The sequence below is a fragment of the Phaethon lepturus genome, unplaced genomic scaffold (assembly GCF_000687285.1).
Source record: "Phaethon lepturus isolate BGI_N335 unplaced genomic scaffold, ASM68728v1 scaffold21332, whole genome shotgun sequence".
In the NCBI taxonomy this organism is placed as follows: domain Eukaryota; kingdom Metazoa; phylum Chordata; class Aves; order Phaethontiformes; family Phaethontidae; genus Phaethon; species Phaethon lepturus.
Window position 1 is genome coordinate 54864 of NW_010524448.1, and position 23396 is coordinate 78259.

Here is a 23396-nt window from a genome sequence, read left to right on the forward strand (position 1 = left end):
AAGACCAGAATGACAGTAGTTCATGTCTTTAGCGATGGTTTTACTTCCACTACGGCACATGCAGCAGTACTTACAGATGGATCGGTCGAGTGTTTCATGGTTTGATTTGTATTTGAATGATTTTGTCTGTAAGCCTACTCTATTGGACTCTAGTCTTTGCCAGTCTGTGGACAACAGCACTCACATGTAAGGATTGTTTCCCTTTTTAGGCTTCACTTCTGTTAAAGTTATTTCTTGTAGCTGTTATCTAGGCATCTGGGACTAAAGAGGAATATTTCTCCATCCCTATGCAGTGATGCATGACTGAGTGAAATACCTCTCACATCCCCAACATCACATAGTCACCACTGTGTAGATCAATGATATACTGTACTATATATGACAGTTTTGACAGCAGTTACTTATATTTGACCACAGTGGTTGTTTTTTGCCCAACACAGTTCCTCTCAAAGCTCAGGTGGTATTAGTGTGTTACTAGACTGGTTTTCTGGCTATTCTTATCTCATTTTCTGTTTCCAAGAAGTGGATTTCCCAGCAATTCCCACTGAAGCAATTATTCTTGTTGGCTAAGGTGAACAAAGTAAGCCTTCAGGATATCCTTTGCTGGGAATATAAGGGCCAACTCTTGGAAGAATCTGGTCTCTGCAGTGAGGAAAAGGGATGGAGTTATCAGCACTGAATTATTCCTGGGGCTGCATCTTGTGTGATGTTGATTCAATCATGAATTTGCCAGGAAAGCTGTGTTCAGGTCTTGTCTGTCTTCGTAAGTGTGTTTTTGTAATTGGGTTCTGACCCTGTCACAGCAAATGAATTTGAGTGGTATCGTACAACAGCCTTCTTCTCAATGTAAACCTGTATGTCAACTGTGTGTGTATATAGTCACCCTGAACATGTTGTTTATATTTTATATCAGTTTTCTCTAAGGAAAAAAACCTGGCATCTCATGGTGCAACATGCTCCCCACGGAGAAGGCAAGATTGGAGCTTGCATACTGATGAGTGGCATCTGCAGTGAGGGAGGGGCAATCTAGAGTGTCCTGCCAGACAGAGAGATACTGAAGAAATGCAAAGAGTGTGAGTAATTAGGTCCACACCTTTTATAGTACTGATTTTCTCCTCATTAATTTGCTGAGGACACAAGCACACAGAAATGAGGCATTTATGAAATTCTTTATTTCATCTTGTATTGTGCTCTGTTCTGGAAGAGCATTTAAGGCCATGTCCAAACCAAGTATTTGTATACTGAAGTCCAACTGACTTGGTGTGTTCTCAAGTCTTTTTTTTTTTTTTTTTTTTTTAAAATGCTTCCGTGTTCGATACTGTCACTATAGGACAGCTTTGCATGACATACGGAACTGATGGTGTATTTCAAAGTGCTTTACACTTGTCAGAATCTTCTAGTCTGCATGATAGTCTGGAATCCAGTGATCTTGTGTTTTGCACTTAGCAAAACACAGTAACACGATCCATCTGTTGGCTGTTGAATTCAAAATGAAGTAGGACAAAGTCCATGTGGAGAGTGATGTAGCAGCGTACCTATAGTGGAATTTGTGATAATGATGATTTGACGGGTGATATTTTGTACAAATAATTGTATTGTAAGAATTCATCTTCATCAAAGAATGAATGTTATAAATCACATTGCTGAGATTTCCCAGAGCCTTGGATTGCCCCATAGTCAGATGTCACTTTTACCTTGGTCACATCACTGTGGTTATCAGGTTCAATGATAAATAGTACGAAAGGATCTTCATTCTTACTTGGCTTGGATAGTGCTGTAAGAAATTAACTTTTAACTGTGGTTGTAGACCTTTAAAAATACCTTTAGCATAGATATGGTCCTGTAAACAGGGCACTGCTGAAGCTGGAAGACCTGTGTGTCTTCAAGATTTCTGTAGTTCATCCTGGGTAGTTCACTTTCTCGTTGTCTTAATTTCCTTAGCCCTGAAGTAGAAATTAATGATATTTAACTTCCTTTCTAAATTGTCCCAAGCCTCGCTGTGATTAAATGTGCTGTATATGTATGTGCTGAGTAGTAGTAGTATCGCATAAAACTATGAGGAAAATAAAAAAAGAAGCATTGTAAAAACATGTCTTTGAAACAGAGGGGCTGGTTGGGCTGTTGGGCAAGTCTTTATTCACCATTGCAGGTAGATGGCTGCTGGTCCCATGAGCAGCTTGAGTAACACGTGCATTCACAACCGAAAGTCCCTGGAGTAGAAGTGGCTCAAACAAATCCCAGCAGGGCAGTGTCTCATGCAGAAAGAGCAGTATTGTTCTAGTACACACCCGTAAATTATCCCATCCAGAGCGAGCTGGGTGTTTAGGTGTTCTCATTGTTTGGAAATTTGTTGTTGGGAAAATATTAACAACTTCACAGCGCATAGTTCTTTGCTGTGTCGAAGTGGATTGCCAGTCCCTTGAGGCAGAGGCTGTCTGGGTTTGCCTTCCACTGAGCCAAACACATTGTCAGCACTCAATTAGACATGTATATACGGTTTCATGCTGACTCAGAGCTCCAAGATAGCCACTATTTTTTTCTTGTTGAGTATCCCCCCATAGAGCGAGCAAGCTATTTTTACCTGAATCTTTCTAGTGTTATTCCTGATAGGAAAAAATAAACCCTGTGTGTTTGAAGTCAAAACTGAAAGAAGGGATCTTTTCTTGGGGGTGCCTGTGATCCTCTGAACCTTTCAGTTACTGAGGAAATGCAGCTTCTGTGTGTGCCTCTGTGCTCTTCCTTCTTGGTTATACTACATGGAGGACCTGCTGGCAGGAGAAGCACCCTCTGAGCTACAAAGGGTTGATCAGTCCATGTAAGAAAAGAGCAAGTGAGACAGAGACAATAGTGTCTTTGGAATCAAGGGGTGGAAAGCTGATGGGTCAGAGCCGTTTCAGGGAACAGTTATAGAGCCAAGCTGGTAAACTGTTATTTGGAGGGGAAAAAGACAAAAATAAAAGCAATGAAGTCTAGTTCCAGTAGGCAGGAGCTTTTTGTGGCTGTTAAATATAAAGTCTACAGTTTTTTCCCTCTTCCCTCATCTCCTTTGCTTCCACTGTCTGGGGGTTTACTTTTCCACTGGGTACACAGCCAGCTCTTGAGAGGGGAAAGTGTGGCCTGAATAGCAGTTCCCTGGCCATAATCCCTGAAAGATGACTGAAACTACAATATACGAAGTAGACAATAGAGGCTGGGGAGGATGTTTTCCTTCTCTGGTGTGTGTTTGGCTAGGAAGGGCAAGATTGTTTTTTTTTTTTTCTTTTTTTTTTATGCTGCACATTTTTGTAATTCCAGCCATGCACAGAAAAAGCTGGGCTGCGAAGGTGCCTGTGCACCTGTACAGGGTGGGACAGGCATTCAGAGGCAGAAATAGACACCGAGCCATCCTGTTTGGGCAATTAGACTCTTCCTGCATTCTCACCACGGTCGGCATTTCAGCGGCTAAGCCACAAAGGGAGGTATAAAGACAAATGTGATCTCCTTTTGAAAATACCTGTACTTAAAAGAACCTCCCTCCTGGGATGGCATTCATTATGTCTCTGTTTATTCATCCTTTGCTCACATGATAATTTGCTTCTGCAGAAATGTATCCCAGCTCCACCCAGTGCTGGGAGTGAGCCACTTCTGCTGGCACGGTTGGAGATCGTTTACCAAGAGAAATTAGCTGTACAGCATACATAATAGTGACTGACACAGCTATACCTGCCCACAGCTGCTCTGAACATCATCACCACCCTTTCAGTAGCTCATCCCAAATCCCAGTGGATTCCTAACTCTTGCACTGTACATCTCTTCAAGAGTTGGTAATATTCTGAGATGGCTTTAAGTGTAAATGGCAGGAGTTGTTGTTGACTGGGGAGAGGCAGATGAAATGCCAGCCTCTGTCACAGCTCTCTCCTAACGTAAAAGATTTGTGGCAGTGGGTTGAACCGAAGCAGCAGCTGCTGTGGTGTCACTTGGATATTGATTGGGGAGTGGGGTGAGTGCAAGGAGCAGAAAATGCTGTGGAAGAGGGGCCAGATAGGAAGAGGCTGGCACAAGTGCTGGGCTCCTTTACTAGGATGCATCTCTCTGCCTTGTGCTGCAGCCATCTTTCTCTGCAAATTAATCCTGTTTCTGCTGTGCCTCTCTCCAACTGAACATGCTAGCAGGTTTCTGTCTTCTGGATAAGATTTCTCCTTCACGGTCATCAGTCGTTGCAGAACCTCAACTCCTCTTGGTCTAGAGTAACTCAGGTTTCCATCCCACCTGGTAATGTGCCCCAGATTCATTCACCTCCACTCTGCCAACCCAATCTGTTGTTCAGGAGTCTCGTCTGTCATTTGCAGGAATAATTGCAAAAATTGATTCATGGGAAATGCCTGTAACAGGCAGATCCTTTTGACAGACCACACAGCCATCATATTCTGCATTTATTTGAGTCAATCAACGCTCTGATGCATATTTGGGTCATAAATAGTCTTGATATAAATTGCATTTATTATTATGACAGCTGTGTTCCATTACCTATTATTTGTCCTTTCGTTTTGCACCTTGTGGAGCTGTCAGGTCAGCTGCTTACTGATGGCGAAGCTCACAGCTCAGTTCAAAATCTTCCAAAAATAAATTCTCTGAAGGGAATTGGGTAACAGCAGGATGTCTGTTGTTGGAAATGCATTGGACATTCTTTTTGTTTGTTTTTTGTATTGGAAAGAGGAGGTTTGCACTTTTTGCCTGCTTTTGCCCAAATTTCAGAATTAGACTTTGCATTTATGATGCAGAGGTCATTGAAGCTAATAATCCTACTGATTAATGTGAATTTTGGATCACACCCCCCATGTCTCAAAGTTGAATTAATCAGGTTATTCGATATTTGAAATGGTGGGATGCTGACTTGGATGTTTCCAGTTTTCCCTTGGAAGCTCTTTTAGCTTCATGTCTTTTTACATCGTAAAAATAGCAGAATATATGATTCTGAATTGAATGAATTTCAGTGTCCTTCCAAGGGTAGGGTCAAATTGCAATGGGCACACTGTTCTGTACGTGTCAGAGTCATTTTCTGCTTCTCACTCCCAATAAACAGTCACACATTCTTCGTGCCAGGTTGCACCAGCTTTGGAAGTTGCCGAGCAGTTTGGTGTTAATTCAGGAAACCACTACATCATGGAATTGATGACTCTAAAATGCTTAATATAAGCATGTGCTTAAGTGCCTTGTTGGACTGGGGCCAGTGCAGATGCACCCTTGCAGAGTAGAGATTTGTAAGCCACTGCTGGTCTACTAGAGCCAAGTTCACTGGAGATCAAGGGTTTCGGGGGTGCGGAGCTCAGGGAGCTGGACTGTGCTGCAGGGGTGGGTGAGCACGACAAAGTGCTCCTGTGTAGGAAGACGGGCAGTTACCCAGGCAGTCCCTGTCCCGCGACTAAGCAGGGAACCTGGCTCAGCAAAACGGTGGGGCTCTGGGGCTACCCCGAGCATTGCGTGCGGGAGGTGGGAGCCTGCGTGAGCAGAGACCTGTGCCGGAGACGCGCAACAGCCCCGTCTGGCAAAGCTGGGCTCTGCACCAGGGTGTGTGTGCTGCAGGGAAGGGGCAGCGGCGCTGCCCGGTCTTCCGAAAAGGTATCAGCCCCACATGGGGACTGGTTTCCTGGGGATAGAGTGCTAAGCTGGGTTTCAGACTAGTTGTGTAGCTTCTGTGTAAAACACGAGGTGAAAATACTGCGTAAGTGCTTGTAGCTGCGTTCAACAGGTTTTGTTTGCCCAAGGATTTTGGGATAGGCGTGGGGATGGAGCGTTCTGCCTATCAACAGGGTTTATGTGCTAGCTTAACTGCAATGTTGCTCATAGCATGACTATTGAAATATGTGTGATTTAACATTGCATGTGCTTCTTTTCATGTCTTAACGTTTCTGTATTATCGCCATTTATTTTACTCTAAACGTAAAAAGAGGAAAGCTGTAATTCCTATCAAATATCATAGTGCAAAATTGATATACACACAATCACGGCTCACAAAATATAGATGCAAATGGCTATGTATTATTTATAAAGCAGCTTTGACATCTTAATATATTAAAAAAGCAGAGACGTTTAGATCATTTCATAGTTCAGCATTCTGCATGTTTTTGAGCTATCGTATATCATGCATGAAAAATTAATAATTTGGGTCTTAACCGCCTGAATTTTATGCGTGCATTCCAAGCAAAGGGGTGTGTGTCCTCATCTCTTGCCTTTTTTTTTTCCTATCCTATCCCTCCCACCCACTTTTATACAATTAAATGTAGACGGCTAGGGTTAGACAATGCCAAAAGCCCACCCTGCCTTCCAAGAACTACCCAATAATTAATGTGAGTCATAAACCTGAGAGTAAAGCAGGATCTCAGGGTATTCCAGTGTCCCACCCAAATCCTTCTGGGTTTACTGAACCCAAGGCAGACAGTGAAAGTCAAAAAGTTCATACTACTTGGCAGTAAAATTAATGTGGCTGCTCTCGTCCAAATCTCTAATGAGGACAGACAAAAGCCGGGTATAAATCAGCTTAAAATCTAGGAATTTCTGCTAAGTTCAAATTAATAATGAATACGGTGCGAGTGCCTCCTTTCAGGCGTTTTCAGTGGTGTCACTGGCTAGATTGGTTTGAGCTAAGCTGGAGGAGTGAGGTCGAGGAGATTTTGCAGAGGTTTTATGCTATTTGTGCTATCAAGAGCCTCAGTCCTACGTGACAGAAGGTCTTGGGTTAATGCTTTGGGTTTTTTGGGGGGAAGCAAAGGGGAAAGGTGACCTTGTAGTCTTTCAGAAGAGGACATTCCTGGCCTGTTAGGGCATTCTAGGTTAAAACTCTTTTAGTGAAACTGTTGCTCAGTAATGGGTGTAAATACAAGTTCAGTGCAGGTGAAAGGAGCTAATGAGGAGGAAGGAGTTTTCTGTCTAACTACAGGGCTGGTGCTGGTAGGATGATAGTAGTTAACTGTTTTTCCTTAGTGTTTCTGTGAACTAATTCTGTAATTCTGTTTCATAGTTGCTTTAAAATACTGCTAGGAAGAATGAACGAACTTCAGTTTCTGTGGCCTATTTCTCTCTGGTCTCTACTACAAGAGACAACAAGGAGCCCTGGGCTTGATTTCTGTTTGCTTGAAACTCCTTCCAACCTCTGCTTCACCTTCTCAGTGACATTTAGGCAGAAGCTCTTCATTTATTCTGCCCTGGTTTTGCCTATGCCCGGATGCTGAGCTCTCAGCAGACTGTAAGGTGCCGGTGCTTTCAAATGTAATATGAGTTCACTGGTTTCTTTGGGAATGAAAAATCGGTTTGATTAAGGAAACACTGACTTCTGAAGCCCTATCAGACTGCACAACTTTGTAAGGCAGGGCGGCAGAACGTCTAATTAAATGGAACTGCTCTCCAGAGGATTTGGCTTGCAGAAAATTAGTTTTCAAGTGCTTGGCCTGATGTTTATTAAACGTTTCTTTCCTTTTCCTCTCCTTTGCAGTTTTCATCTGTAGTTTCATGGTTGCGGCACCTATCTTTGGTTACCTCGGTGACCGTTTCAACAGAAAGATCATTCTCAGCTGTGGGATCTTCTTTTGGTCAGCTGTCACATTTTCAAGCTCCTTCATCACTGAACAGGTAAGATCTTTGCAAAGGCACTTTAAAGGGTGTCCTGAAAAAATGGACAATATGTTCCTAAAAAACGCCCATCACAGTGTGCTCAAGGGGAACGTATCCCTCTGGTGTGGATTTGACATAAAGCGTATTGCATTATCTTACCTTTTGTAGGTGAAGTGTGGTCTGGGTAACTGTGTTTTCTTAACTGTGAAAGCTGTTATTCTTTGATCATCCACATTCATTAAAAAAATAACAGGTGAAGCATATCAAAGCAAGAATTTCTGTTGAAATAAGGGTTTTGTTTTGAGGGAGATCCTAAAGAAACTTTAAAAAGCTTTAAAAATTACTTTGAAAAAAAGCTGTCCATGCCTATATAGTGGTTCTCTTCTGATATGTAAGAGAAGCTGTTGGAGTTTGTTGGGAAATCTGCTCGTCGTATGTAGAGTGACAAAATGCGTCCAGCAGTGGTTTTATACATGTGCTTTGTTTCCTGTCCGTCAAAGGTAGTAAAGGTGGATGATAGCATAGAGATTAGACATAGTTTCAGCTTCTTTAATGCTAGTTGATGGGTATGTTTGAAGAACTGATGATGGAGTTGTCAGGGTCACTTAATTTTGTCAAGCTATGCGCAGCATCCCTCACCTGCTTTCAGGACAGCAACAGTACCCCATTTTGAGGACTCCTCATTGCATTAATTTTCTTGCCTGTCAGAGGTACTTGTAGGAAAGAATGATCTGGCAGTTTCTGGGGAAAAATATCTTCTTGTTTAAATCATGTTCTAGAGGAGGTTTAATTGCTGCAGGTGGCAACATTCCTGGAGAGACAAATCACAGCTCCTGGCATCATCAGGCTGATTTCCCCAAGAGAGGCAGGGGCATTCCTCATCCTTTCTGTCCATCTGCGTTCCAGAGATTGCAGCATTGTGGTCGCGCCTAAAGAATGACAACCAGAGACTAAACTCTCCGCCCTGCTCCCTCCTGCCCACACACATACTCTGCAGTTTCTAATAAAAGAGAATTTCCACCTAAAGTGGGCAGTGGCAGTCACGTGTCTGTCTGGCTTTCGTGTTGGATTGCTTGTTGCTGCATTTCTAAAGAAAAATGCGTATGGACAAACGTAGAAGCCTTTAACTCAGTGAATTGTTCTGGTTTAAAATTGGGCAGGAAGCATCCTTTCTAGAGAAAGAACATCTCCCATCTAAAATGAAGAGGGTGTTTTGGTTTGCCTTTTTTTTTTTTTAAATTCCTCTTCATAACATTCTGAAAAAGCAACAGAGCCCAAAGAGGGAAGCATTTCATGAAGGAACCAATTACCTGCTTATAAACCCTTCTTCTGTTACGAACACACATTCATACTCAGGTTCTCATAGCTCTTTCTGTAATGGACCTAGTCCTGTAGTTGCAAGTAGTGGAACATTGGAACTGGACTGATGTAATCTGTGTTTTCAGAGTTGATTTTCAGTTTAAGGATTTGGGGCTTATTAGTTGAAGTAGTTCAGGGATTAATATATATGGTCATCAGTATACAGCAGCTCAGAGTGGAAGTGGCATATTTTTAGCCAAAGAAAGGGAGAATTAACGTTTATAAAGCCAGATTATGTTTGGAATCCAAATCCCAATTGTTTTGGAAGTCACAAGAGAGCTATAATAGCCAGACTTGGGTTAATTTCTCCTGGATTTGCATCAGTGCTAACTCTGGACCCAAACTACAACCTTGGATAAAACCCACCCTAACACTGAGAAAAATCCCCTGTCCTGATTGTGCTGTGATTCTCAACTCTACCGGAAAAATTGCCTATTAAGCTAGGTGTCTCATGCCCAGCTCTTGTTATCGGCTCCAGGAGATAACGGAAAATCTTTCAGCTGCTCTGTGGATGTGCTTAACCCAGTGGCTGCAGCAGTTGAGCAAGGTCATAAGAATAATCCCAGCTTTACATAGTATCCCTACCACTCTGGTATCCTTTTTGGAGGCCTGATCTCTAATTGGGAAGACATGCCACATTGAACAAGGTGAATTTCTGAAGTACTAATGAGAAAAAGAGTCAGAGAAGAGCTGATGCAGCTTTTTTCCTTTAGGCAGTGACTAACCAGGTATTTTTCCTGATCTTTGACTTCTAGGATGTATTTGAGGAGCAAAACACTGGCTCTTCACTCAACATTTTTTATTTCTTTTAAGACTGTACGTGTGTTTGTCAGGGAGGAAGGCCAGGAACTGAAATATGAAAAACTCTTGTCAGCACAAATAAAAGCAGTAGTGAGGCTACTGTAACTAGATAAGTACTCACTCCCAAGTTAATATGAAAACACAGGGCTAGAAGGGGCAAGCTAGCACAGGCTGAGGCCATTGAAAAACTGTACAGAAAACTCCTTTATGTGGCGACAGCAAAAATACTGAACTAGGTGAGCAACAATAGCCATTCCGTAGAAATAGCAAACTGTGTCTTCAGGCATTGCCTTTCTTCAAATTTTGACAGTGTCTAGTGCCTCGTGCATGCTATCACTGTGTAGTTAGAGTACACTTCCGCAGAGTTCAAATTTGGAGTGGAAGTGGAAGGAGACAGCTTAACAAAGGCAGAAAACAGCTACATTGCTCGTGGAGTCCGAAGGCACCCAGCTTGTAAAGGTTTTTGGCAGTGTGTTGTTGATATTAGTTCCTGGTTGAAATTTGGACACTTAAAAGAAAACAATCAAAATGCTATCTTTTGTAATTTAGTGTGCAAATAAGCATACAGAAAAGGACATGTTAATTTTTATCTGTCAAGTTATTCAATGAAGAAATATCCATGTGGCAAGAAAAGGACAAGGAGTGAGAAATTATCTCAGTGAGGTAGATTTTGATCTGGAAAAAAGGAGCGGAGCACAATGAAACTGTTCATCTAAGATACTATCTAAATGCTATTTCATGCTGTTTGGGTTAAAAAGATAGTGACTGAAAATTGGCAGATAAAACAGGGAATTGGATATATATGCTGTGCAGACATGTAGTTGCTAGAGAGCACCACATTAAGGTTTGTAACCACTTATTAAAATATCCTTAGTTATTTATTACCAAATATCTTTGGGCTTTTAACATGGAATAATGACCATCAAATAAATGAAGAATGAATCTCTCTTCTGCTAGCAGTTACTAAATAACTAAATAATAGGCTCTCACAGGGAAAAAAGAAAATAGACCAAAATTTAAGGATAGTTCCAGAGTATATAGGAGGTGATAGTTACAGAAAACAGCAATGCATGAAGTCCGTGCCTAGCAAAACAGAAACAGGACAACTAGATACTTAAATGTTTGGTTACTGTTCATGAAGTCTTAAATTACATTTAAAACAAATCAAAATAAGAAACACAAATACCGTATCAGACAGTAATTCAATAAATACACTTGCTTTCATGGATAAAAATAGCTAATGATAAATTTAACTAAAGAAAATCATCAGAAGGTCACTTTTTGTTCTGTCAAATAACATGATTTGATACTTTATATTAATGCACAATTTCTCTACAGCAAAATAAGAAATGAGTCCTCCTCTACTTTGTCTCTGCTACTTTCTGCTCTATAACACTGTTTAGCACTTTCTAAAATAAAAGTTTCTAAAATAAAAATTTGCTTTCTAAAATAAAAGTTGCATTAAAAAATCATTAACAAACTTGTTTGTTAATCTAAAATTAGTTAAAATCGGTACATATTTAGACATATCTCTAGATTAACTCCATTTATAGAAACTTCAATAAAGTATGTATGTGTCTTAATTTGTATTTTGTAAGTACAAACACCTGCTTAGAAATTACCTCCCTTTATGTATGCCTTTTAATCAGTTCTGCACCTGTGGGTAGACAAATTTTGGTACTTTCACCTGCAAAACCCTTTCTTGTCTTGTTTTTAGCTTTTGGCAAGCATTTGGAGAAAACACTTTCTGGCTGTTGGTTCATGCTCCTTAATAAATCAGCAAAAAATAAGTATACTGCTGTGCAGTATAGAGTTGTATCACAGAGAAATGCACTGAGCACACAGACATCATGGCGTTTCTTTACCAAGATGCATTTCCATCCATGCAAAAAGCTAAATATGTGTCTGTCTTCCTCTGTATCAGTATAAACTCTAATAAGTAACCAGTTTTTTCTCTTAAGTGGCATTTTGATGAGCATAGTGCCTGACTGCCTGTGTTGTGGCTGATCATCTCGAGCTGGTTTATATTCCAGGATGTCATTGGAAAGAGTCTGTAATCCCAGTTGCACCATTTCTCTCTTTCTGGCCAGTTTCATGTGAAGCAGCTTGGTTATCGGGAGCGATCAGGCTATGTGCTGAGAGTTTGTTTCTGGCTGCTGGGATATCCACATCTATTAGTCATAATAATAGTTCTTACAGCTGACTACTTTGGTCAGAAATTTATTGTAGACAAAACCTTGCTTTTGGTGATAACCTTCCTACCCCTCTTAGCACAAACTTCTGAGAGACTGAGACCCTTCTCCCTTGTGGGCAGACACCAGCTTCTTAAAGCAAGAAGGAGCTTGGAGGTGGAAAGTTGCAGACAGTTTCCCCTGTCTTGTGAAATACTGCTATTTCCCATGTAAATATCTTGAAAAAAGCATATTTCTATGTCAAAGGGATGCTGTTTTACAGATGAGCAAAGTATTCTACTAACTAGTTTGGCTCCACTAGGCTGAGAGACCAAGTGTACCTAATAATCAGCCAGACCAGGCTGTGGTAACGTGGGTTCGCTGGGAGACATCAGAGCTGCAGATGGTAGAAAGTTTGGAAATGGAAAAGCAAAGAATTAACATGGTAAACCAGGAATGTGCTTTTGAGTCCTTCAGTTCTTGGTAAATATTTCTCTTTAAATGTTGATGTAGCTAACATGATGAAACCTTTTTGCTCCCACTGCAAATTAATCTGGATAGGTATTTCTGCTAGTGTTTTTTTTTCTTTTCCTCTCCTTTTGATTTATCTCTGAAAGGGGAAGAAATAGGCCACTGTGGAATTCCAGTTAGCCTGCAGTGCTGGATAAAGTCCTGTCTTTCAGACTTGCCAGATGTATATTTATTTCTGAAGCTTGTCTTTCAAGGAGTGCTAAAAGAGAAGCAACAAATTATGTGCAGTACGGAACAAATGGTTAGTTGGGTTACTTTTAAAAAACATAAACATAAACCAACCTCACCCCCCTACACATGGTGATTCACTACAAGGGGGGGAAAAAAAAAAGCCTGTAGTCTTACATGCTCTGGCAGAAGTTGTATTATAAAAGATACAGCTTCTGTTCCTTTGCTTCCACTGTGTAAGATAAGTCCACGGTTTGAAAAACAGAAACAAACAAATCTAAAAGCCCCAAGCCATCGTTTTGTACATGAGAAGGGTACTGAGTGTTATCTTTGAAGTCACCATGAAGTCACCATTACCAGATTGCTTATATCCCCACTATTCCATCCTATTATTTTTGAGCAGAACTCATTTAGAAAGAGGCAAATTAGATTCTTCCAAGCAACTTTGTGAAGTCTGCTGCCCATACATTCAATCCCTCCCCTTACACGCAACTCCTGACTGTTCGTGTGGCTGTTACAGAAATCGGTGCTGGAACTGACACAGGGTGTTCATGGATAAAGGCTGTTACTTGGCTCTGGTGTCTTTTGCCAGCCTTTAACGTGGTACTGGAACCCTACAGATGAGCACATGCTATTGACACTTGGATGTCTGCACGTTTGCCCTTTTGCTAGACTGCTCAGGAAAAATACCGTCCACTGCATACTCTCTTATCGCCGAGGAAGAGATTAGGGTGGGTAATATCCTGCAGCAGTGCTGCTGCTCTAGCTGCCAGCAGTGTCAACGCTCAAATTGCTAAGTGCTACTATTACGGCCATATGTGTAATGCTGGTATAGTGCCCTGCTGCACTACCTGGTAGCTGTAACCTGCTCCTGCTTTGCCTCTGCTAAGATGAGACATGGCAATCTATACATCTCTTCTCCCCAGCTACCAGGGCTCCCTCCTCACCGCAGGAGAGCTGAGGGGCTGGGGATCAGTGGGTGCCAGGAGAGGAAGGATGCTGTGCTGGAGTTGGGTGGCTCTGAAGTCTCAGAAGAGAGGGAGAGGATAGGGATTCTCATCACCGCTTTACACGGCAGAGTGAAATCCTTTATGGACTGATTCCGCCTCGCTTTCCCTCTCCTGTATGCCTGAAAGCACATGGTTTGAGGAAACGTAATTCCACAGCCCCCTTTAGACCTGCTTCCCCTCTCAGCAGCCTGCTCTGCAAAAGGCTTACTTGCACTGCAATGTGCTGGTGATGGCATTGCCCGTCAGTAGAAGAGATGAGCTTACGTCAAGTCTGGTTACGTGTACCTACGCTTAAATGGCTGCTGGAGGTGGGGATGAGATCTCCAAAGCTGCAGTTCTTAGGAATTAGGAATTATCAGGTTCCCACAGCAGTTCTGCTGTGAGAAACTCCCTCTGTGTTTTCACAGCTACCTGACTCTCCAGCTCTAGCTAGGACTAGGTCAAGACATAACAAAATCTATGCTCCCTGGACAAGGAAGTATGAGAGTTTCTACGGGAATTGAAAAGCACCATTTCTTTTATTCCTTTCCAGCAAGGCGGCACCTGCTGCTCCTCCCCAGTGCTATTCACAGCACTCTTACTAGTTGTACTATCTTGCATTTTTTAATATGAATTATGTGAGATATACTGTAGGAAAAGAATACTCTATTGCTTATTCCTTCAGTAACGAAGCATTGGCTGCTCTGGTCTTAAGGTATCCTGGGCATCTGTCAAGTCTGCTCGCATCTTCAGCACAGCTGATACCAAATACCGTGTGGGAAACTCTTTTCATGTAAGAGCAACATCTTCTCTTGCACAGACAAGTGTAATGATGTGAACTCTTGAATCTTGGGCCCTCATTGTTCCCTCAAATTTTGCTGACCTAGGACAGAAGAGGTGGGAGAAGATTTATAAAGAAGAAATAGTCACAGCTTGCTGAAATAGAGTGCAGAATTACTGTCATGTGTTTGTCTCCTAGCTGCTTTATATTCCTACCTTGTCCTTTGCTACCTGTCTCTCTTCCAAGGGAAACTATAAATGAAAAACAAGTTAGGGTGTTCTCAGATTATCAGCCCCAAAAAGCCAATCTGTGAGAGGAGGAGGCTTTTCATAGGTGTTATCAGAAATTGAAGTGTTGTATTTTCTGCTGTGATTGTTGGTTTTTCTCTCCCGTATTTGGAAGATACTGGGAAGAGTTATTGAAAACCCAGCTGGTGATGGCTGCCAGGGGAGAGGCAGAGTACAGTTCCAAAGCTTACTCAGAAAGCTTATTCATGTGATGAGAAAAACTAACCTAAGAAACTATTGTAAGGAATATGTCTACCATGCATTGAGTTTCCTGTCTGCAGCGTGTCTGGAACAGGATCGGTTCTGCTCTCCCCTCCAGGACCTGCGAGCAATCAAGATTACACCCCCCAAGTCCCACCTTCCCCAGGGCAGAGGCAGTCTGGCACCACATCCCATTCCAACTTCTCAAATCACCCCAATCGTGTGCTGTTGTGTTCATAACTGTGCCTCCTGTCCTCTGCTACCTACTTTTGGGTCATTAATTGGTCTGAAATCATGCAATATCTGAAACACCGTGGATGCTGACAGAAGAAGAGATGTTTCTGTGCTGGAACCGACGCGTGCTGCTGCAGAGGCTTCCCTTGCCAGTTCATTAAAATGAAGGCAGCAATTTGCACTAAAATGTCAGAACTGTTCCTCTGAGCTCAGGCATTTTCTAGAGCAGGTGGACAGAGGTTTGTGCTGGGAGAGTATCAAGAAACAGGCTCGAGGCTTAATGCTAATTTGCAGCGGGTCTCTGTGAGGGCTCCCTGTAATTGCCTAACCTCTTTTTTGGAGAACCGTTGGTTATGTAGGTTACTGGAAGATGTTGCAGTCATTATCACAGGGTCTGTGATTGTGGTTCTGATTCAGCTCCTGCTTTGGAAGTCTGTGGGAACCTTTTGTGTGTCTTTGTGGGGATTGAGTCAGACCCCACATCTTTTTAAATCAATACGCTTACATTTGATGTCGTTTCAACGGATCATGAAAATACCTAGAGACGGCAGCTGGGAACTGTGGTGCCAGCATGAAAGATCTTTACAGGCCGAAGACCTTTACAGCGGTGTCCCATTTTTATGCAGGAACCTGAATTTACAGCCTCTGGGTTGAAGACTAGGAAAGTTCAGCCGCTATGTCAGTTAATGGATGGTTTGGAAGCAATGCCTGCCTGTAACTATCATCGTGCCTGTCCTGCTGTTACTGTGCCTGAGCAGGAAATCTCACCTGGGTCAGTTATTTTCTGAGGCGGCAGAGGGAAGAAGGCATATTTATCTCATTGCTAGGCTGTGTGTGTCTTGGAAACATTCCTTCTTCTGGTGTTGTCTATTAAAATGTATATTCTGCTTGTCATACTGCAGTAGAGGCCTAACCCCAGAGTATGCTGAAGGAACGCAAAAAGGATGGCTTATCGTGTCAACCCTGTCTTATTGGAAGGCTCTATAATGCTTTGGCGTCATGCTGTATAAATAATTATTACAGCATCTTAAATTCAGCCTCATTCAAAACATCCCAGGAATGGAAAAATAGGGAAAATTCTCCTTGAATAGATGGACTGAACCAGCTCGGGGGAAAAAAAAGAATAAAAATTTTTACGAAGTTAAAAAAAAAAAAAAAGCAATGCTGCATGTAAGTTTCCAATTGAATGTTAAAATATAGAGTAAGGAATTATAAAATTTCCTATCAGCTTAATATGATCCTTGCAGAAGTGGTTGTGACCTGAGGAACTCAAGTCATTCCCAGTGCAGTCTCCGGTGTTGCATGCTGTGCTTCAGTAGTGGGGAAGTCTGGCTTGGTTAAAGGAGTTCAGGAGTCAAAGTAAGGCACTGTGCAGCATCTGGACGGCACCATGTGATCCTGTTCCTTTGGAAATAAGCTTCCCAGATAACTGGGTTTTGACGGTATTGAGAGGATGCCAAATTGGTGTGGTAGAACATGTCACTCTACCTTCGTGCTTCACTAGGGTGTTCTAACATGGGTCTGGCAAAATGTTACGGTTTGTTTAAGGATGCAAACTGACGTACTTAGCATGGATGTAAATGAGGCAGCTTATGGCTTGTGTTCTTGAGGCTTATGACTTGGAAAGAAGCATGATACTTCAGGAGAGTTTGGTTAACGATGGCTCACAAACCAAGAAAACAAAATTCATTTAAGCCAGTTTTAGGCTCATTAGGAGGCCTGGAAACAAATCTAAACTTTGTATTAGAGCCTTAGTGGTTCTTGAAAGTTGTGCATATTGTCCTGAAAAACAGGTTGCAGGAGAGAGGGAAAGTGTTATTCAGCCTCTTTAGCTTGTGTTCAGATGCAAAAGTATGGATCTGGGCCTTTCTTTGGTTGACCTCTTGGTTCCCTGCTCATATAAAAGCATCAGTCATACCATAGGAAGTGTAAGCGCTTCTTCAATGGTACACACAATCTGTGGCCTGCTGGGTCATGCATAAAGGCTGAAAAAAGGACCATTGTATTCTGAGTAATGTGCAAATAGTGTGAAGATGGGAAATGTCTTACAGTACCAGGTACTAAATTAGTCTTTTGAAGTGTTGACATTTCTTTTAAATGCATAAAGTTCACATGCTATACAAAAGACTGCATTTGCAATTCAGATAACATTGAATTAGAGTAATCAAACCCATGTAATAGATTTTGAGCTGGAAATCCCTGGGAGTGCTGCTGATCATCATGTCTGAAAACATGATTGAGGTAGTTTCATGATACGATAGTGACAAAACATGCAAATGCATTTAATATAGTTAAAAAGGATTGTCATTTTGGTAAATAGACTGGCTGTAGAGAATGAAATGAAGCTACAGCATCACAAAACCTTGCTAATGAATAATGCTTCAACTAGCGTATAACAACAGTTCAAAAAGGATGATGAAGAAGAAGAAGCTGCTAGGAAGGAGGAATTGGTAGGTGTATCAGGTTCTCTCTGGAAATCTGATGCTAAAAATGAGCCATCTCTCATATGTAGGCCAAACATACTGCAAGGTCAGCCTTTCTCACAGTGCTCGGTTGCTTCTGGATCTCAATTGAGTCAGAAAGCCAGAGAAGTGTGAAAACAAAGTAGGAAGAAAAAATTTCAGAGTTTGGAATGATTCAGATATTTTTTCAGCAAAGTTGCCTAAAAGGTCTGACCTTAATTTTTGTGTGTACTTAATTTTTTTAGCATATGCAATGTAAAATGCGCCAAGAATCAACGGAACCAGCAGTGTGGGTAAAGTTGCCAGGACTATAACTTTGTGGTCATTTAATTTAGGCATTCCATTAAAATGTGTCCTTCATGGACTCTCAAAACTTGTTCTTCTCTTGAAAATGCATATAGTTAGGGCAAAACATGCACGCCTGGGTGTCTCAGTCAGTTGGCTGATGCTTTTTTCAAAGAGTGCTGAGAATTCATAGTTTCTGCGATTGTCTGGAGGATAGGAACATGGGGTTGTGCTCTCCAAGAATGAGACCTGTCTGTTGGATTTGACTATATTTCAGTTTAAGAATTGGTCCAAACCAAAGAGTGTGTGAGTCAAGGCAGCCCATTGGGTTAATGTAGTGAGATCTCACGCATTTCTGTAGATATCATTGAAGGTGGAGTTATGTCAGTGTTACGTATCAGTGCCTGTAACTATTTGTTCTGAAAAATCTGATATCTGTTTATAACTGGGTTGCTTGGATTCAGTCTTTGCTTGTGACTCATCTGTGGCTGGAACACAGCAGCCTGTGAATATTCCTTAGTTTTGTTTATGCCAGGTCGTGTTTTAGCTATATTGGAAAAGTATTTGAAAACTTTTGTGTGTCAAGAACCTGGCATTGTTTCCACAGTTGGAAAAATACATTGTAGTTCTCCCAATCCCTATTTTTGTGATTATGTTACGGTTGTCTCTGCACAGGTCAGGAAGGGAATGGCGATACTGCCTAACGCCAGAGATATTTATTGCAAGCGCTGATAAGTGTATCCCACCTGACAGATCTGGAACAAAAAGCAACAGTTTGCTTCCGACCCAGAACTATTAAGGTTCTCAGGGGAACAGTTTTGGAAGATACCTTCTGGCCAAGCTGCATGTAGTGGTTTTGTAACATGGATAAATGACAACTGTTTCAGCCATGTGAAATGCTGCCGACTCCTCTGTTTGTGTCTTAACACCAGATCCACAAGGATGAAAAGAAGTGCTTTAACTCAATGTCCTGGCAAGCACTGGTAACATGGGGCTCTTTATGATCCCTGTGATCTATTTGAAAACATCAACCTTTTTCTTTTAAGGTCTATTTTATAAGTAGCTATGCACATAGCACTCCAAAGGGTGATGTTCTGGCAAATAAGCAAGCTAATCTGTTACATTCCTTCCAATTACATTCCAGATCCCTGTCATTAATGCAATATTAATGACCAAGAGACTAAATTGAGAACATAAATCCCACCATTTGAGTGTCATGTAGTATTTTTACCACAGGCAGGTCAATCAGATGAAAAGCCCTTCAATTAGTAAGCTGAAATGCTGCTTTGTCTCAGCTGAGGCTATTGTCAGGACCTGGTGATGCTGCTTCATCACCCAGTGTCTTCTAACTACATTACCTGTTTGGATGGAGAATAGGAATTGGGCTTACTTTCTATCCCCCCCTTCCCCCCCCCCCTTTTTTTTTTGTTTGTGCTACCCAAAAATTACTGAAAAGTAGTAGAAGAGTCTCTCGGGACTGCCCCAGGTTTGAAGGGAGGGCAATGATGGAAACTTGGATTTCAGGCACTGCAATTTTAATGTCGAAAGCCAATTTCACATTCAAAATTTGTCAGTAGCTAAGAAAATCTTGGCCCTGGTTTTTCTACTTGCAGAGCACACAGCAGCTCCCTGCTGAAGCTGGGAAGCGCTGTGGGAGTCTTGCTACTACCAGGGTGGTTTTGTTTTTGGTTTTTTTCTCCAGAGTGCTTAATTAGGTGCTTCACTTTAGAGCCTATCTGTAGGTATCCAGCTGTTAAACACTGTAGTTGCTGATTGAAGGGTGTGATGAGTGAAAAAGGCATATCTTACAGTCTTTATTGGTTATTTTTACGTACTAAATGGTACATTTCCAAATAAAACTTTCCACATTCAATTAAGTGTGCCTGAACAGGTCACCTGGGAGAACTAAAGCCATTAGCAAATACTAGAGACAATCAAAGGAAAGGTGAGTAGACTTTGCTTCATCTCCTTTGCTCCTTTCTATATTTAAATATGTATTTTGTTCTCTTTCTACTTGCTGTAGTCTCTCCTCTTCTTTGTGAGTCTCTGAATACCAGCTGAATTTTCCCAAAAGGGAATTCTTCAAAGGTTAGGTGCTTAGAGCTGAGAATTGGTAGGACACTTAGTGCATCCAAAATGACCTGAAGTTTTAAAGTGTTTGATATAGTATAGGTGGATGCTATAGAAGAATCAGAACGGCTTTAGAAGCTATACTGTAAGTCCATCCTAATTGCAAAGGGTTTATATATTGACCCTTGAGCAAATGATTAATCAAGTGTAATAAGATTTCAATAACTCAGTAACTTGCTCATTAAATCTTGACATGGTGTACCAATCTTATCTATAACATGCTTGTAGCCTCTACCCATCATATAATAAGCATGTGTGTATAAAACAAATGTGAATGTGTGAATAAAATGTGTAAATACTTGAAGGAAGGCCCAGGGCATTTTCACTTCAGTGTTAGTGATCTGCCATTCAGAGTTCAGGGGAAGACCTTAGGGTAAGAGAAGCGTCCTTCATTGGACGCAAATACTTAAACTTCTATACTTCCCATGCCAAGCAGGCTTCAGGGAAACAAAGTGAAGAAAAACCTGCTTAGGGTGAGTGCAACAGAGACACAGTACATGAGGTGGTGTCTGCCATATGGATTTAACTGAGATTTTGAATAGCTTACCTTTGCTAAAGTGGCATCCTCACTCTAGAACTGTGCTTCTATCCCTAGGAGAGCCTGTAGTGCTGCTTCAGTGTGTATCAATACCTGATAGGAGGCAGTAAAGATGGACCCAGACTCTTTCTTCTCAACAGTTCCCAATGAAAAGATGAGGCAGTGGGCACAAACTAAAATACAGGAAATTCTATTTAAACTTAAGAAGAAGAAATGTTTTTACTGTGAGGATGTCCAAGCTCTGGAACAGGTTGTCCAGCGACGTTGTGGCTTCTCCATCCTTGGAGATATTCAAAACTCAACTGGGACATGGTCTTGAGTAACATGTTGTAGTTGACCCTGCTTTGAGCACTGGCTTAGACTAGAGTATCTCCAGAGGTCCTTTCCAATCTCAACTAGCCTCTGATTCTGTGACGTGCATGCAAAGGAGAAGAGTAGTTTGAAAATGGTGATGAAAGTCGGGCTTGGCATCAAGAGTTCAATTCAGAGGGAGGAAACTGTAGAACTTAAATCCACTGGTGATAGAAGTTATGGGAAGTGTTGTGTGCAGTAGTGACTTGAAAGGCACCTGTGATTGTAAAGAGATGGGAAGTGAAAAGTAGTTATGGGTAAGTGATGACATGCACAGTGGGGGAAGAAAGAGGAGTCTAAACACAATCATGTCTCTGCAGTGGGCCAAATGGCAAAAGAACCAGCAACTGCAGTGAATCTCCCCTAGGCTACCTTGCCAGCATGACTCACGTCTGATAAGGGAAAAACATATTGTTGGAGGTGAGAAGAGTAGTTTATAGTTACATTTATCAGACAGGTAACTGTAGCATGAACCTCTAAGTGTACTTGTATCTCTACAGAAAACAGATAAAATGCTTATGGCTCACAGCATTGCATCAGAGCTGATAACTCATCAACCTGTCACCAACCAGACTCCACACAGTCATGTACCCTGGCTAGTTGCTATCTATGCCACCCAGAGTTTAAACATAATCAACTCCTTTAGGTTGTAGGAAATCCTGGAAACAATGCTTACCCAAACTTTTAGTGGGGGAGAAAAGTACCAACCAACAGAACGTCACAGTAAACCGTTCTCACCCCATGTTATTTTGTATTTTGGTCTTTCTACTGGCAATCCCCATGAGGGATTAGTTAAGATTACTTGTAGATAAAGGTAGATTACTCGTCTTCCTTTGTTCCTGTGTGGAGATCTTCCCAACTGTAAGATATCAAAAGGCCAAAATTTGGCATGAATATTCAGTTACTTAAAAATCTGGGCTGGACTTGACAGGAAGACGTGTTCTTCAGGACTGGCGTGGAACAATTCACCGGTACTAAATATGTAACTCTGGCTAGTTCTTTACAATATTTATTCCTCTTTTGTTAAAGGAGAGTTAGAACCATTCACATTTGAGAAGGTAGGGCCTGTGACTTTGTGGTCCGCATCTAGATTTGACGCACCATTCTGAACAAGTGTGTGGACCCAGGACTTGTATCTACCACCGGAAGCCAGGTGCCTTGGTTATATGTGTTCAAAATTTGTAAAGCTTTAGGGGTGCATAGAGGTGGAAGATGTATTTAGGCTTATTTATTCTGCTATAGCTTTTGTCATCTATCCAGACACAGAATGGAATTTAAAACATGAACATATCATTTAATGTCCTCTTGTCCTTCATGATATGTCAGTGTCCTTGTTTGACTTGGAAACTTTCAGGTTCTTAAATGTGCCCCCGTCATTACTGGGAGGGCTAAGAGAAATGGAGTGTTTAGTGCTTAAGCAAGTATGTCACCTGCATTTATAATGTCATTCCATTGCTCAGCTCTTCTAGTGACTCTCAGCTAATGAGCTGGAATTTGAACGCTGAGTTTACAGGAGCCAATGCTCTTAGTCACAATACTGATACCCAGAAGCATGTTCCTGGTTTGGTCTATGTCATGGTTAATGGCACATCTACGCTGTACCTGTGGTGGAGGGTGTGGTGTGTCGTCTCTAACCACTTAACCTGCAAAGCACTGATACGGTTGGGAAAACTTAGTGGAGTGCAAGAGGAAATGGTGTTTGCCTGGCCAGAAAATACAGGTTCTGCTCGGGAAAGGCAAATGCTTGCACATGAGTGTAGCTGTCAAAAGGGACCACTGTTGTGCAGCCCTTGAACATATGTTTGAGCCCTGTGGGTTTTACTTTGGTCAGCTGGCTCCTGCAGTATTTCAGATTTATCTATCTTCAGCTGATCTAACTGATCGCTTCTGACTGCTGTGGTACCCTGAATGTTGTTGGTGCAAGACCCTGCCAACTGTAGAAATACAAGAGTGTAACTGCAGTACAGTGCAATTGAGTTTACTCTAGAAACTTGGGTACATTAAATCAATCCCAATGCTTTCTCCTTAGTTTATTGTCATTCCACAGACATGTATTTTAGGCTTTGTGTGGCAATCGTAGCTGCCTGGTGGCATGGATGGTTTTCCTTACCCATGTCGTCTTTCCAAGGATGCAAACCCCGATTCTATATCCTTGTTTGCTGCATAATGTTTATATAATAAAAGAAGGAAAACATGGCAAACCTCAGCAGTTCAAATGTGGCATTTCAAGGTGCTGAGCCCTCTTTTACAGAAGCTAAATGTAGAAACTGTAGGAGGTTAACTCAATGTCCTCATACAGGAAAGGGTGCAGGTACAGTTGCTGTAGCTGTATGGAAGAGCCTTTTTTTAGACTAGCAATATCAGTTCAAAACATGGCTTGCAAGGGTGCTGTGCATCCATACGAGTAACGTGTACTACGTTAGCTGTATCTGTGTGATCCCATCGGTCCGTGTGTCCCTAATCTGAAAGAAGCATGTATTCAGCTCATTTTGTGAGACCCTTACAAGCTATTCCATTCAAA

At 41.7% G+C, this 23396-nt stretch overlaps 1 protein-coding gene across 1 annotated transcript in view; it reads left to right on the forward strand.

The window, feature by feature from the left end:
* The window catches only part of SPNS2 (spinster homolog 2 (Drosophila)), a 118383-nt gene that overhangs the window by 54852 nt on the left and 40135 nt on the right, over positions 1 to 23396 (forward strand). Inside the window, exon 3 of the mRNA XM_010282464.1 lies at positions 7469 to 7605. Within this exon, the coding sequence (XP_010280766.1) occupies positions 7469 to 7605 (137 nt within the window). The remainder of the gene's footprint in view (positions 1 to 7468; positions 7606 to 23396) is intronic.